The following is a 12,817-nucleotide window of genomic DNA, read 5'->3' as shown; positions in this document are numbered from 1 at the left end:
GAGTTAAAGATAAATTTCAGTAAGCAGAAAGTTGTTGGAACACAAACTATGTCACTAAAAGTGAAGTTCAGGTCTGGCACATTGCATCAGGGAAGTGGGGAGAAAGTGGGACACTAAGATTAGCTTTGCAATACTCTCAAAGAGCCAACATAAGCACCATGGACCAAAGGCTGCTATATTTTAGGTTTTGTGATTCATAAGCTATAAGTTGACTATATGAAAGAGCATCCCAATTTTGAGAAGATTTGTAGCTCAGGTTGAGGTTCTGGATGTAGATTTGCTTGCTGAGCTGGAGGTTCAGTTTCAGACATTTCGTCACCATACTAGATAACATCTTCAATGAGCCTCCAGAAGAAGCACTGCTGATGATTTCTGCTTTCTATTTCTACATTTGGGTTTCACTGGGTTGGTGATGTCATTTCCTGTTCTTTTTCTCAGCGGGTGGTAAATCGGGTCCAAGTCAATGCGTCTGTTGATAGAGTTCCGGTTGGAATGCCATGCTTCTAGGCATTCTCGTGCGTGTCTCTATTTCGTTTGTCCTAGGATGGATGTGTTGTCCCAAAGTGGTGTCCTTCCTTATCTGGATGTAAGGATACTAGTGAGAGAGGGTCATGTTGTTTTGTGGCTAGTTGGTGTTCGTGTATCCTGGTGGCTAGTTTTCTGCCTGTTTGTCCAATGTAGTGTTTGTTACAGTTCTTGCATTAGCTGCTGTTGCCAAGCAGTCTGAGTAGTCTGGCAGTCATTTCAGAGTTGTCTTTGATGTGATATTGGTGAAGTCTTTGATGAAGTCATTGGAAATGACTGCCAGACTGCTTGGCTTCATGGTAGCCCACAAACCCACCAACACACCACAACAGCAGCTAATGAATTTGAAAGACCCTATACAGGCAACAAGCAAAACTAATGTCATTTACAAAATACCGTGCAAGGACTGTAACAAACACTACATTGGACAAACAGGCAGAAAACTAGCCACCAGGATACATGAACATCAACTAGCCACAAAACAATATGACTTTGACTGGGACAACGCATCCATCCTAGGACAAGCGAAACAGAGACACGCACAAGAATTCCTAGAAGCATGGCATTCCAACCAGAACTCTATCAACAAACACATTGACTTGGATCTCATTTACCACCCCCTGAGAAAAAGAACAGGAAATGACATCACCACAGGAAACGACATCACCAACCCAAAGAAACCCAATCATATAAATAGAAAGCAGAAATCATCAGCAGTGCTTTGTCTGGAGGTTCACTGAAGATGTTACCTAGTATGGTGACAAAATTTCTGAAAATGAACCTTCCAGCTCAGTGAGCAAACCAACATCCAGCATCCCAATAAAAGGAAAAGTGCATGTTTTCTGACTGCTTACTCTGCTATCCAGCAGTCTACAGAAAGCACCAATACAAAAAGATAGGGACATTATAACCTAGTGTTGCAGGAAAATGGCACGTTTCTGGAAGTTGACATGTTCATGAATTTAAGGAAAAGGAAGTTTTGGATTGAGTAGTAATAAACAACACAGGAGGAACCATGTTAGTTGGTGTGTGTGTGTGTGTGTGTGTGTGTGTGTGTGTGTGTGTGTGTGTGTGTGTGTGTGTGTGTGTGAGAGAGAGAGAGAGAGTGTGAGAGAAAGATCAGTTCCAAGGAAATTTGTATTAGCAGTTTTGAATATGAGAGGGGCATTATCTGGAGAGTGAAAACAAATTGTCAATCATGGCTGAGCCAGATGTTGATTGTTCAAGTCTCACTCCAAACAGTGAGCACAAAAATCTAGGTTGACACTCCAGTGCACAGCTGGGAGAATGTTGCAGTGTCGTTTTAAAATTCTCCTCCTCCCTTCCAAGTCCAACTCTTCCCGATCCTTTTAATCTCGTCCAGTCCTACAACCTTCAGAGATAGGAGAATGTGAGGACTGCAGGTGCTGGAGATCAGAGCTTAAAAATGTGTGGCTGGAAAAGCGCAGCAGGTCAGGCAGCATCAAAGGAACAGGAGAATCGATGTTTCGGGCATAAGCCCTTCTCCATTCCTGAAGAAGGGCTTATGCCCGAAACGTCGATGCTCCTTCTCCTTTGATGCTGCCTGACCTGCTGCGCTTTTCCAGCAACACATTTTTAAAACCTTCAGAGATATCCACACTCATCCAGTTTTGGCCTTTGAACACACCTGATTTTAACTGCGCCATGCTTGGAGATCATGTCATCAGCTGGCTAGACCCAAGCTTTTGTATTCCTCTATAATTAACTTTGTTTCCTTTACGATGCTCCTTAAAACCTGCACTTTGGTCAAGATTTTAGCCATTTGCCTGGATTTTACCTATATAGCTTGATGTCCAATTTTGCTTTATAATGCTCCGATGAGATACCTTGGATATTTTAGGACGGCATGGTGACTCAGGGGTTAGCACTGCTGCCTCAGTGTCAGGGACTTGGGTTTGATTCCAGCCTCAGGCGACTGTCTGTGTGGAGTTTGCACATTCTCACCATGTCTGTGTGGCTTTCCTCCAGCTACTCCAGTTTCCTCCCACAATCCATTGATGTGCAGGTTAGGTGAACTGGCTATGCTAAATTGCCCATGGTGTTCAGGGATGTGTAAGTTAGGTGCATTAGTGAGGCGTAAATGAAGGGGAATGGGTTTGGGTGGGTTACTCTTCAGAGGGTTGGTGTGGACTTATTGGCCCGAATGGCCTGTTTCAACATTGTAGGGAATCTATTATTTTATTATATTAAAGCTGCTGTATAAACACAAATGGCTGTTGCCAAAAATGCTGTTTTTGGAGTGAGAGATTAAACTGAGGCCATGCCCTTTCATATTAAAAGAAATAATTTATGACATTATCTGGAAGAGCATAGCAACCAAACATTGTGTCTTGGTCAATAGTTATGTCCCTATGAACATCACAAAACCATATTCTACTTCTATTTGTAGAACTCTAACGTACTCATTTGGTTTCTGTGTTTCTTACAACAGCAAATTATAGTTCAGAAGTAATCAATTAGCTGTGGGGAAACTTTGGAACATCCTGAAATCATAAACTGCACTAAATAAATGCATCTCTTTTTCATTGCAGATTTTTTTTTAGACAAACAGAAATTGTAAACAAGAAATATAAAAATGAACTGTGAAAACTTTTACAGGTATGATTAGCAAAGATAAATGAGTGTCCATGGCAGCAGAAGAGTTTAGAATGAAAATCAGGGAAGTGGCAGAAATGGTAACCTCACTATTTCATAAATGAGACAGGAAGGAAACAGGGAACTACAGACCCGTTAGTCTGATAGCTGTACTAAAGAAAATACCAGAAACTAGAAGGAAAGGATGTGATAACCAGGCACATAATATAATGGTCTGACTGGGCAGAATAAACATGGATTTATGTAGAGGAAATCATGGTTGAGAATCCTTTTGGAGTTCTGAGGACATTCTGGCAGAGAAGATAAGGCAATAGCAATGTCTGGGTGTATTTCGATTTTCAGAGGATTTTTGATAAGATCCCACAGGGGGTTTGTACACAAAATAAAAGCGCAGGGATAGGGATTAATATACTGCCGTCATTTAAAAATTCATTCACAGAAATAAAATAAACAGTGAGAATAAATGCATCCTATCATCAGGCTGGCAGTGCAGCATTGCAAAGTCTGGTGATACAAAACCTACATAATCGATTTGGACATGGTTACCAAGTGTAATGTTTCCAAATTGGTAGATGACACAAAACTAGATGAGAATATGTCTTGTGAGGAAAATACAAAGAGACTACAAAAGAAGATGCACAAGCTGAGTGAATAGGCAAGAACATGGGAAATGGAATGTAAAATTTATAACCTGGGAAGTTATCCACTTTGGTGGGAGAAATGGAGGTGCAGAGTATTTCTGAAACAGTGAGAAATTAGGAGTGCTGATATCCAGAATAATCATAGTGTGGTTGTGCTAAGTTACTGAAAGTATGTTCGTCTTTATCACAACAGGATTTGAGTACAGGCATAAGGATGTCACGTTTCAATTATACAGCGAGTTAGAGTGCACCTTGAATTTTGGGTCGCTCACCAAAAGATGGATATACCTTTCAGAGAAGGAATGCAGAAGATGTTCACCAGACTATTCCCTGGTATGGCTGGACTGCTGTATAAGGACAGATCAAGGAAACTGTCTGTATTCTCTTGGGTTTACAAAAAGAAATTTACTCCTTGACGTTAGTAAAATTCTTAAATCGTGAAACGGGGTATGCATAGAATGGATGCTTCCCTTGGCTGGGTGGGAGAAGGAGTTCTTGAAATAACGAGCAAACCCTTTAGTTCTGAGATAAGGAGGAATTTCTTCATTTCAAGGGTAGAGAATCTTGTGCCTATCTAGAGGGCAGTGGAACATCAGTCACTGAGTATGTTATGGATATATTTCCAGATATTAATGATATCAAGGGATATGGGTAACAGAGAAAAATGGTGTTGATATATACAACCAGCCATGACTTAGCATGGCACAGCACACTCAAGGGACTGAATGGACTACTCCTATGTTCCTATGAATTTCAGGGGGAGGGAGATTGATTTGCTAAAGTGAAAAAATTAATGAATTCAGTCAGCCGAACAGCATCAGTTATTAAAGATCACAATAGTTTCAAAGTATATAACCTTACACCTAAGTGCACTAAATTACATAGTTTGCAGCAAATGTGAGATCCAGTACAACATTATAAACCACTCCTACATTCATTGGTGCTTTGTATGTGCCCTTGAGATTGGCACAGTTGTCACATACTCACTCAAAGTAAATAGTGATATACTTAATACATTTTAAAAACTTGATTCTTACAAGTCTATTTACCTGCATTGTGACCAACACAGCTAAAGCTGTGTTAACGGAAATAATTTTCTGCATTCCTTGGTCAATTTGTTTTATGGTCAATTAAACAATCACTTTTTAAAGAGTGCAAAATGCATTTATTGGAAACTAGTTGAAAACATTTCTGTGTATAAATCTTTCTTATCACATTGATCTCTGTACAGGTTCACCATCATGCGATGTAAACATTTAAACACTTGACATTTAACACAAGATGCATCTCTGTAACAAGCCGTCTCAGAAAAGCAAAATGTAATTAATTATACTTTAAAAACAACTTAGTTTGGAATTAACACTGAAATAATGTATGTGGAGATTTCTACACATCATTAAGTTAGATGCTTGAATTTAAGTGATTTGGAAGATATTAACAGACGTATATATTATGCAAAAGAAAATGGGACTAAACTTGAAAATGGTAACATCAAATTAAAACTGAGCAGGGATCAAATAAAGTAGATTGAAACCTTTGCTTAAAATAAAACACGAAATAGTGAGAGCGAAATTTCCTTTTGGTTTTGAAAAGGACCAAGCCAAATGAATTTCTTACTCTGTACTTCAGGGTCTGCTGTTCCCTGGGCAGTTTGATAGTACTCATTGCACAAAGCAGTTAGTGCTGAGATCACAGCATCCTGAAACTGAACACACAGGAATTATTACTACTTCACCGTGATTAATACTCAAATAACTTAATTTGTACAAGCAAAGAAATAACCATACTGAATCTGATCTGTTACAATAAGGGAAACCAGTGGTACAAAATATGAACTGTAATCTCAGTAATATTTATAAAACTCAGCACAAAATATATTGAAACATAAACTGGAACATTGAGCCAGATTTTCTGAGGAGTGGCAACCTCATGCAGATTAGGTGAATAAATGAATTGTGTCTCACACAGATTGTCACTCCGTCACTGTTTTATGAAAGAAGGGAGCCGCACAATTCTGATAGTAGATTCTGCTCAGGGCTCCTTCAGAGTACGGAGACGTTCTTCCACTCCGACAGCTCTTTCATATCGTCAAACTATCAAGGATGGCAAATGGCGCCTCCTTTTCACAGCAGTCAGTTGCCATATATCAACATTTAAAGGTCCGAAAAGCCACTTTGACAGCTGCTGTCCAACTGTAAGATGATAAACAACGTGCGATGTTAAGGTGTTGGGAAGGTAACATGCCAAGTGTAGGGGGATGGAGTGTCAACTGAGTAAGATCCCCGTTAGGAAGGGTGCCTGCTAGAAAGGGGTATGGTGTCAGGGGTTGTAGTGTTTGAGTGCCAGGTTGCAAAGTAACTGATGCCACACTGAGGCTATGTTTTGGTGAGTATGTGAAACCAAGTCTTGCAGTGTGTCAGCCCTTGAAGGGCTGATGCCCGAAACGTCGATTCTCCTGTTCCTTGGATGCTGCCTGACCTGCTGCGCTTTTCCAGCAACACATTTTCAGCTCTGATCTCCAGCATCTGCAGTCCTCACTTTCTCCAGTGAAGGGAGAGTCTGGCACTGGGCCCTGGGAGCAGCTGAGTTCTAAGGGGAGTTAGCTCTAATATGGGGCAAGTCCTGAGGGGCATTAGGGTTCTTGGGGAGGATAAGTTAGGAGTGTGAGATGGAAATATGAGGTTAGATTAAAAGCTACTCAGGAGTTAGACTATCTTTTTAATACTCTAATTTTTCCTGAGTAACTATTTTATCTACATTCATGGAACCATCCAAAATTCCTTATGTTATGAAACTTTCAGAGGGTTCCAGATGTGACGGAATTGTGATTCGACTCAATCTCCATGCGTAACTCCCATCTATTCTGGAATATGACTTGGGGCCTTCAAAACGTCTGAATTAATATACATTTAAGATCTAACTTTCCATTATTCAAATCTATATTGTGCCATTCAGTTGCCATATTAAATTTTTACAGCATGATATATAATAAGAAAGACCAAAATAAGATAGAATACCTTGGTTTTCTGTTTTGTAGTGCTGGTAAAATGATGTATGCTTTTCAGACTGTCATCAATAAGCCACTGCCATTCACCTAATTAAAACAAATTTTGTAGAAATATGTATAGAAGGCGGCACCTCAATGTATACACACAGTTTCCTGAATTAAACAATAAACATTCTGGTTCTGAAAGACAGTCATCTAAGCTGAAGAAAATGCAGTGTTTACGCAGGGCAATAGTTGATTTCTGAGGCTACAAGCACCTGCATTGGTCACAGTTATGCCTGCCTCTTTATGGGGTATGTAGAATGGTCCTTGTTCCAGTCCTACACTTGCCTCCACCCACAACTTTTTTTTGATACATTGACAACTGTTTCGGTGCCACTTCATGCTCCCACCAGGACCTGAAAAATTTGTTCATTTACCTCCAATTTCTACCCCTCCATAAAACTTTCACATTGTCCATTTGTGACACTTCCTTTTCTTTCCTTGACCTTTGCATCTCCAGTATGGGGAATAAACTGTCTGATGCCATCCACTACAAAGCCACTGACACCCATAGCTATCTTCACTACATCTCTTCCCATCCCACATCCTGCAAGGATTCCATCCCATTCTCCCAGTTCCTTTGTCCATGTCAAATCTGTTCAGATGATACCACCCTCCGAAACAACGCTGCTTACATGACTTTCTTCTTTCATAATTCTGGTTTCCCGCCAACTGTGGTTGAAAGGGCCCTCAAGCATACCTGACCTATCACCTGTGCTTCTGCCCTTGCCCCTTCCCATCACTTACAGCAATGTAATCTGGTGTCCCTTGTCCTTTTCATCCCACTAGCCTCTGCATTCAAAGGATCATTCTTCACCATTTCACACAACTCCAGCAGAACACCACCACCAAACACATCTTCCCCTCACTCCCCCATCTGCATTTCACATAGATCTTTCCTTCTGGGACAGCCTGGTTCATTCTTGACCTCCAGCACCAATCCCTCTTTCCCACAACACCTTCTCATATAACCATGACCTCTGACATTGACCTTGATATCACCGTTTCCCCCCCCCCCCCCCACCCCCCAACCAACCACCACCCATGTCTTGCTGGCTTTATTCTCAGTAGAGCATCCCCATTCTGTCCTTTGCTCTAGATACCCTCACCATCTACTTCACTTGCTCCACCGTTCCCTCTGTCAACCAGATAAAAACCATGAAATTCTAGCCCTTTTCATTTCTGAAGAAGTCATAAAAACATAAGAACTAGGAGCAGGAGTAGGCCGCCTGGCCCTTCGAGCCTGTGCCGCATTCAATAAGATCATAGCTGATCTTTTGTGGACTCAGATCCACTTACCTGCACACTCACCATAACCCTCAATTCCTTCATTGTTAAAAAAAAAACTACCTTAGCTTTAAAAACATTTATTGAAGTAGCGTTGACTACTTCACTGGGCAAGGAATTCCATTGATTTACAACCCTTCAAGTGAAGACGTTTCCTCTCAATTCAGTCCTAAATCTGCTCCCTCTCATCTTGAGGCTGTGCCCTCTTGCTCTAGTTTCACCTGCCAGTAGAAACATCCTCCCTACTTCGATATTATCTATTTCCTTCATAATTTTATATGTTTCGATAAGAACGCCCCTCATTCTTCTGAATTCCAATGAATATAATCCCAGTCTACCCAGTCTGTCCTCATAAGCCAATCCCTTCAATTCTGGAGTCAACCTAGTGAAACTCCTCTGCACCCCCGCCAGGGCCAGTACATCCTTTCTCAAACCTGGGTCCCTGACACTGTGAGTCAGTAGTGCTAACCACTGAGCCACCGTGCTGCCCACTTCAGCTGTTCAGCATCATTGCTAAACTTGGTCAGCTAATTGGGTAATTAAAATAAGATCATCAAAACCTGTAACACAAATGAAGCATTCTTGATTTCCAAAATATAATTTTTTTTATACGGAACTTAATTCTATTTCTTGAAAATCCTAATCTGTAATCCATTTTGCACAACATTTACGACTGACTTTATCGTAAACGGCAAACAATAACATTGTGCAAGGACAAGTTCTAAAGAACACATTGAAAACAGCTTACCAATTATAGGGTCATTCTTCAAAGGCAATTTTGACAGTGACATTCTCTCAATGAAGCAGCAAACTGCCAAAAATGGGAAAATAATTTCTGCAGTTAATAATATTTTTACAACTGGTACATTTTTAAAAGTACTGATCAAAATTCATAAATAAATATGGCTTTTCACCAATGGCTAATTCTTTCAAAGAAATGTTATTAGTTTATATTTTAAAATAAGAGATTTTTTTGATTATCCTAACCATGCACATACAGATGTACAAAAATGTATGAAGAAAGAGTCTATCCTGCCTGATCCATCCAGATGTGGTGAAGCCTATATCCATTAGGTCCAACTCAAACCTATCCACAATCCTCTGGGTTTAGTCAAAAAAGTGAAAAAGCCATAGCCCAATTTCAAAAAATCTCCAGGATCAACAACAGTTGCAGAATCAGAAAAATTTAGAAGCAAGCTTATTAAATTTAATTCAATTCAGCATGATTGGAAACCATTGTGACTCATGAGATTGCTTTAGATTCTCTGCTCTATTTCTCCAGATTTTCTTTATCCTTCGAGTTCCACATCATTCATCCTAGAATTATAGAAACCCTACAGTGTGGAAGCAGGCTATTCAGCCCCTCAAGTCTACACTGGCACACCGAAGAATATCCCACACAAATCTTTCCTCCTATTCTATTCTTTGGAATAGAATGATTCAATCCTTCACCCTATCATGCACCATTTCTTTGAAAGAATTATCCAAAACATTTCATTCCCCTTCTGTTTTCCTTCAGGCTCGGAAAACTCATTCCATTAAGATTTTTATCCAAATCGCTTCGCAAAGTTATTATTAAAACTGGAATTACTGCTCTTTTAGGCAAATGCATATCAGGACAACTGTTGTGCAAAATAAATCCCATCACACCAATGTTCTATGTACCAATTATCTTAAATGTGTGCCACCCTTTTATTGACCATTCTGAACTGGTAACAGTTTCTTCTTAGGAACTACATCTGAGTTGAACCCCTTCATTAATTCTCCCTTACATCTTCTCTGCTCTGAAGAGAGCCCAAGTTCTCATGCTCTCTATGTAATAACATTTCTTCCCCTGTTAAATCCACAAAATAAATCACACCATTCATGAACACATTGCTTTGAAACCATTACTAACTTTCAAACATAAAGCCGAAAAAAATTGTGTCTTCTAACGTAGTGTATTAACGCATGCAGTAGTGTGACTGTATTCAGTGTAATAAGCAGCAGTAGTCAACACATTTTGAAATCATCTCACAGAAACGAAACTAGACTTCAGTAACTAACCTACTGACAGGAAAAAGGGTTTGGATTTTTCCAGACGGTTACACTTAAAATGACATTAACGGTATTCACTTTTCTCCCCAAGACATTTCAAAATAAAATTAGACTTGAACTGAATATGTTGAAATATAGAACAAGAATTGAAGAACAGATGCTCGCTTATATTGTTTGCCTTGAATTTCTATGTTTATGAATTGTTGGTATTTGGTGTGAAAGAAAAACAAGATATCCTGTATATTGAAGGAATATCCCAGGACCTTTTTGTATTTCTTATGATTACTCTCTCATGTTTGAGTTAGATACCAGTAAGAGTTGTAAATATTAGTGCTCAACAGACCCTATGGCATCATCTGAAACTTCACTTTCATTTGAAATAGGGACACAAGAGTTCAATGTTAAAAACATGCTACACTTCAAAAATGCCTCATTGTCCCGAAGTGCTTTACAGCCAAACTTAAATTGTAAAAGGTGCCAGATAATGCAAGTACTGTTTACAAAAAAGCCTCAGGCTCATGATATCTGATGGAAGCAAGACATTAAGTGATCTGATTATCATGTTCTCTATGACTAGACAGCTAATACAGAAATGGAATCAAGTTACTCCAGTTTAAGGTTTCCATCAATTATACAAATGATGAAAAACAACAAAGTTTGTTGATACACGTTTGAACCATTGGAGAATTAATTGATAGCTTACAATACAATATAGAAAGAAGCAAACACTTGGGTATGAATTATTGATTACAATAGAATTTTGAGATTCAGGTGACATTCTTATAAAAGAACCTATGGGGATAAACTTCTCAACTTACCTGCTGGTCTCATAAATGCTCCACCAAACCCTCTACAGAAAATGAAAAAAAAATAAACGTTTTTAATCATAAAATCATAATCACAGACTCTGTCTGCCATTATTGTCACAGATGTTCTGGCTACCCCAAAAACTTTAATAACATGATGTTCCCAGTGTCTGTTGATACAGACTGATAATGCATTCGAATAATCGAGTTGCAATCGATCCATTACAGTGACTTCAATTTACAAGTACAGATCAGTTCTACAGGTATAAAGTATAAATTATTTTAAAGTGTGTGCGTTCTATCTGGGTTTGTGCTTAGAATTACCTGGACAAGCAGCTTTCAACAATTAATTAGGAAACCTATGTTACATTGTTACTTTTGGAATTGCCAGACATGAGCTTGCTGACTGCTTGAACAATACTACATTTAGTGTGAGGATGCTGTGGCTTTAAGAGTAGTGGCTTGTCCCGGTTTCTTTTAGATGTAAATTGGGGGACAGGTGAAAAACAGTCTATGAGAAGTTAAACAACTTGTGAGGCCTTAGCTTTTTTTTAAGTTGAAACAAGAAAAGCAGCCTGAGTGGGTATGGACAAGCTCGCACCAATCCAGGACTTTGTTTACTTAGGTCTTCAGCAGTTGTTGCTAGAGTCTCAGTAAGGCTGTTACACACTCTTTCTGAATTTTCTCTCAAAATTGTCTTTTGATGTTCTCTCCTCCTGGTTTGGAGAACCACATATGAGGCAATCTGTTTTCTGCATTTGCCTTTCTGCCACGGCTGTGTCTATGAGATGTTACTATATTAGAACAGTTAATGTAAAGGAGTAAAATAATCTATTATTCTGTTCAGTTTTCCAACTGAGTCGTTATAAAGTCGTAGAGTTATATAGCACAGAAACTGACCCTTCAGTTCAATTTGTCCATACCAACCAGATATCCTAAATTAACCTAATCCTACTTGCCAGCATTTGGCCCATATCCCTCTAAACCCTCCAATTCATGTACCCAGCCAGAGGCCTCTTAACATGTTATAATTGTACCACTTTCCACCACTTCCTCTGGCAAATCATTCCATACATGCACTATCTTCTGCATGTAAATGTTGCCCCTTAGATACATTTAAAATCTTTCCCCTCTCACCTCAAACTAATGCCCTCTCGTTTTGGACTTCCCTACTCTGAGAAAAACACCGTGACTATTCACCTTATCTGTGCTACTCATGATTTAATAAACCTCTATAAGGTCACACCTCAGCCTCCAATGCTCCAGGGAAAACAGCCCCACCTTAATCAGCCTCTCTTTATAGCTCAAACCCTCAAACCTGTTAACATCCTTGGAAATGAGGTTACGGATTTGTTTGCCATGTATTCTTCGTCACTTCACCAGGTGACACTGTCAGTACACCTCTGGTGAAGCACTGGTAGTCTGTCCCACCTGATATTTGTGTGTCTCTATTTTGTGGTACTTCTGTCTCTGTACCCAAGTGGTTTGTATATAGGGTGCAGTTCAATATATTTGTTGATTGAGCCCTGGTTGGAGTTCAAGGAATTCTCTCGCATGCCTCTGTTTTGCCTCTGCTAGGATGGTTATGTTGTCCCAGTTGAATTTGTGTCCTTCATTGTCTGTGCGAGTGGAAATGAGTGTGTTCTGGTCATGGCTGGTGGTGGCGAGCTGAAGTTCACGCACTCATATAATCAATTTTCTTCCTGTTTGTCCTATGTGATGTTTTTCAGAGTCTTTGCAGGGTATCTTGTAGATGACATTCATTCTGTTGGATGTGGGTGTCAGGTGTTTACCTTTTGTGAGGAGCTGGTGAAAGGCGTTTACTGGTGTGTGGGTCACTACAGTTCCTAGGGGTC

The 12,817-nt window shown here is 39.6% G+C and overlaps 1 protein-coding gene and 1 long non-coding RNA gene across 3 annotated transcripts in view; one reads left to right on the top strand and one right to left on the bottom strand.

Annotated features, from left to right (window-relative positions):
* tbcd (tubulin folding cofactor D) overlaps positions 1–12,817 on the bottom strand; it is a 282,112-nt gene that overhangs the window by 72,513 nt on the left and 196,782 nt on the right. For both annotated transcript variants that reach the window (XM_072558324.1, XM_072558323.1), the window contains exons 23-26: positions 10,974–11,005; positions 8,867–8,929; positions 6,800–6,876; positions 5,400–5,487 (exon numbers count right to left, since the gene is read on the bottom strand). In XM_072558324.1, the coding sequence (XP_072414425.1) occupies positions 5,400–5,487; positions 6,800–6,876; positions 8,867–8,929; positions 10,974–11,005 (260 nt within the window). The remainder of the gene's footprint in view (positions 1–5,399; positions 5,488–6,799; positions 6,877–8,866; positions 8,930–10,973; positions 11,006–12,817) is intronic.
* The window catches only part of LOC140463882 (uncharacterized), a 37,151-nt gene that overhangs the window by 19,539 nt on the left and 4,795 nt on the right, over positions 1–12,817 (top strand). The window lies entirely within an intron of this gene.

The sequence above is a fragment of the Chiloscyllium punctatum genome, chromosome 39 (assembly GCF_047496795.1).
Source record: "Chiloscyllium punctatum isolate Juve2018m chromosome 39, sChiPun1.3, whole genome shotgun sequence".
In the NCBI taxonomy this organism is placed as follows: domain Eukaryota; kingdom Metazoa; phylum Chordata; class Chondrichthyes; order Orectolobiformes; family Hemiscylliidae; genus Chiloscyllium; species Chiloscyllium punctatum.
The sequence above is the reverse complement of the archived record's forward strand: the minus strand, read 5'-3'. Positions and strand labels throughout refer to the sequence as shown.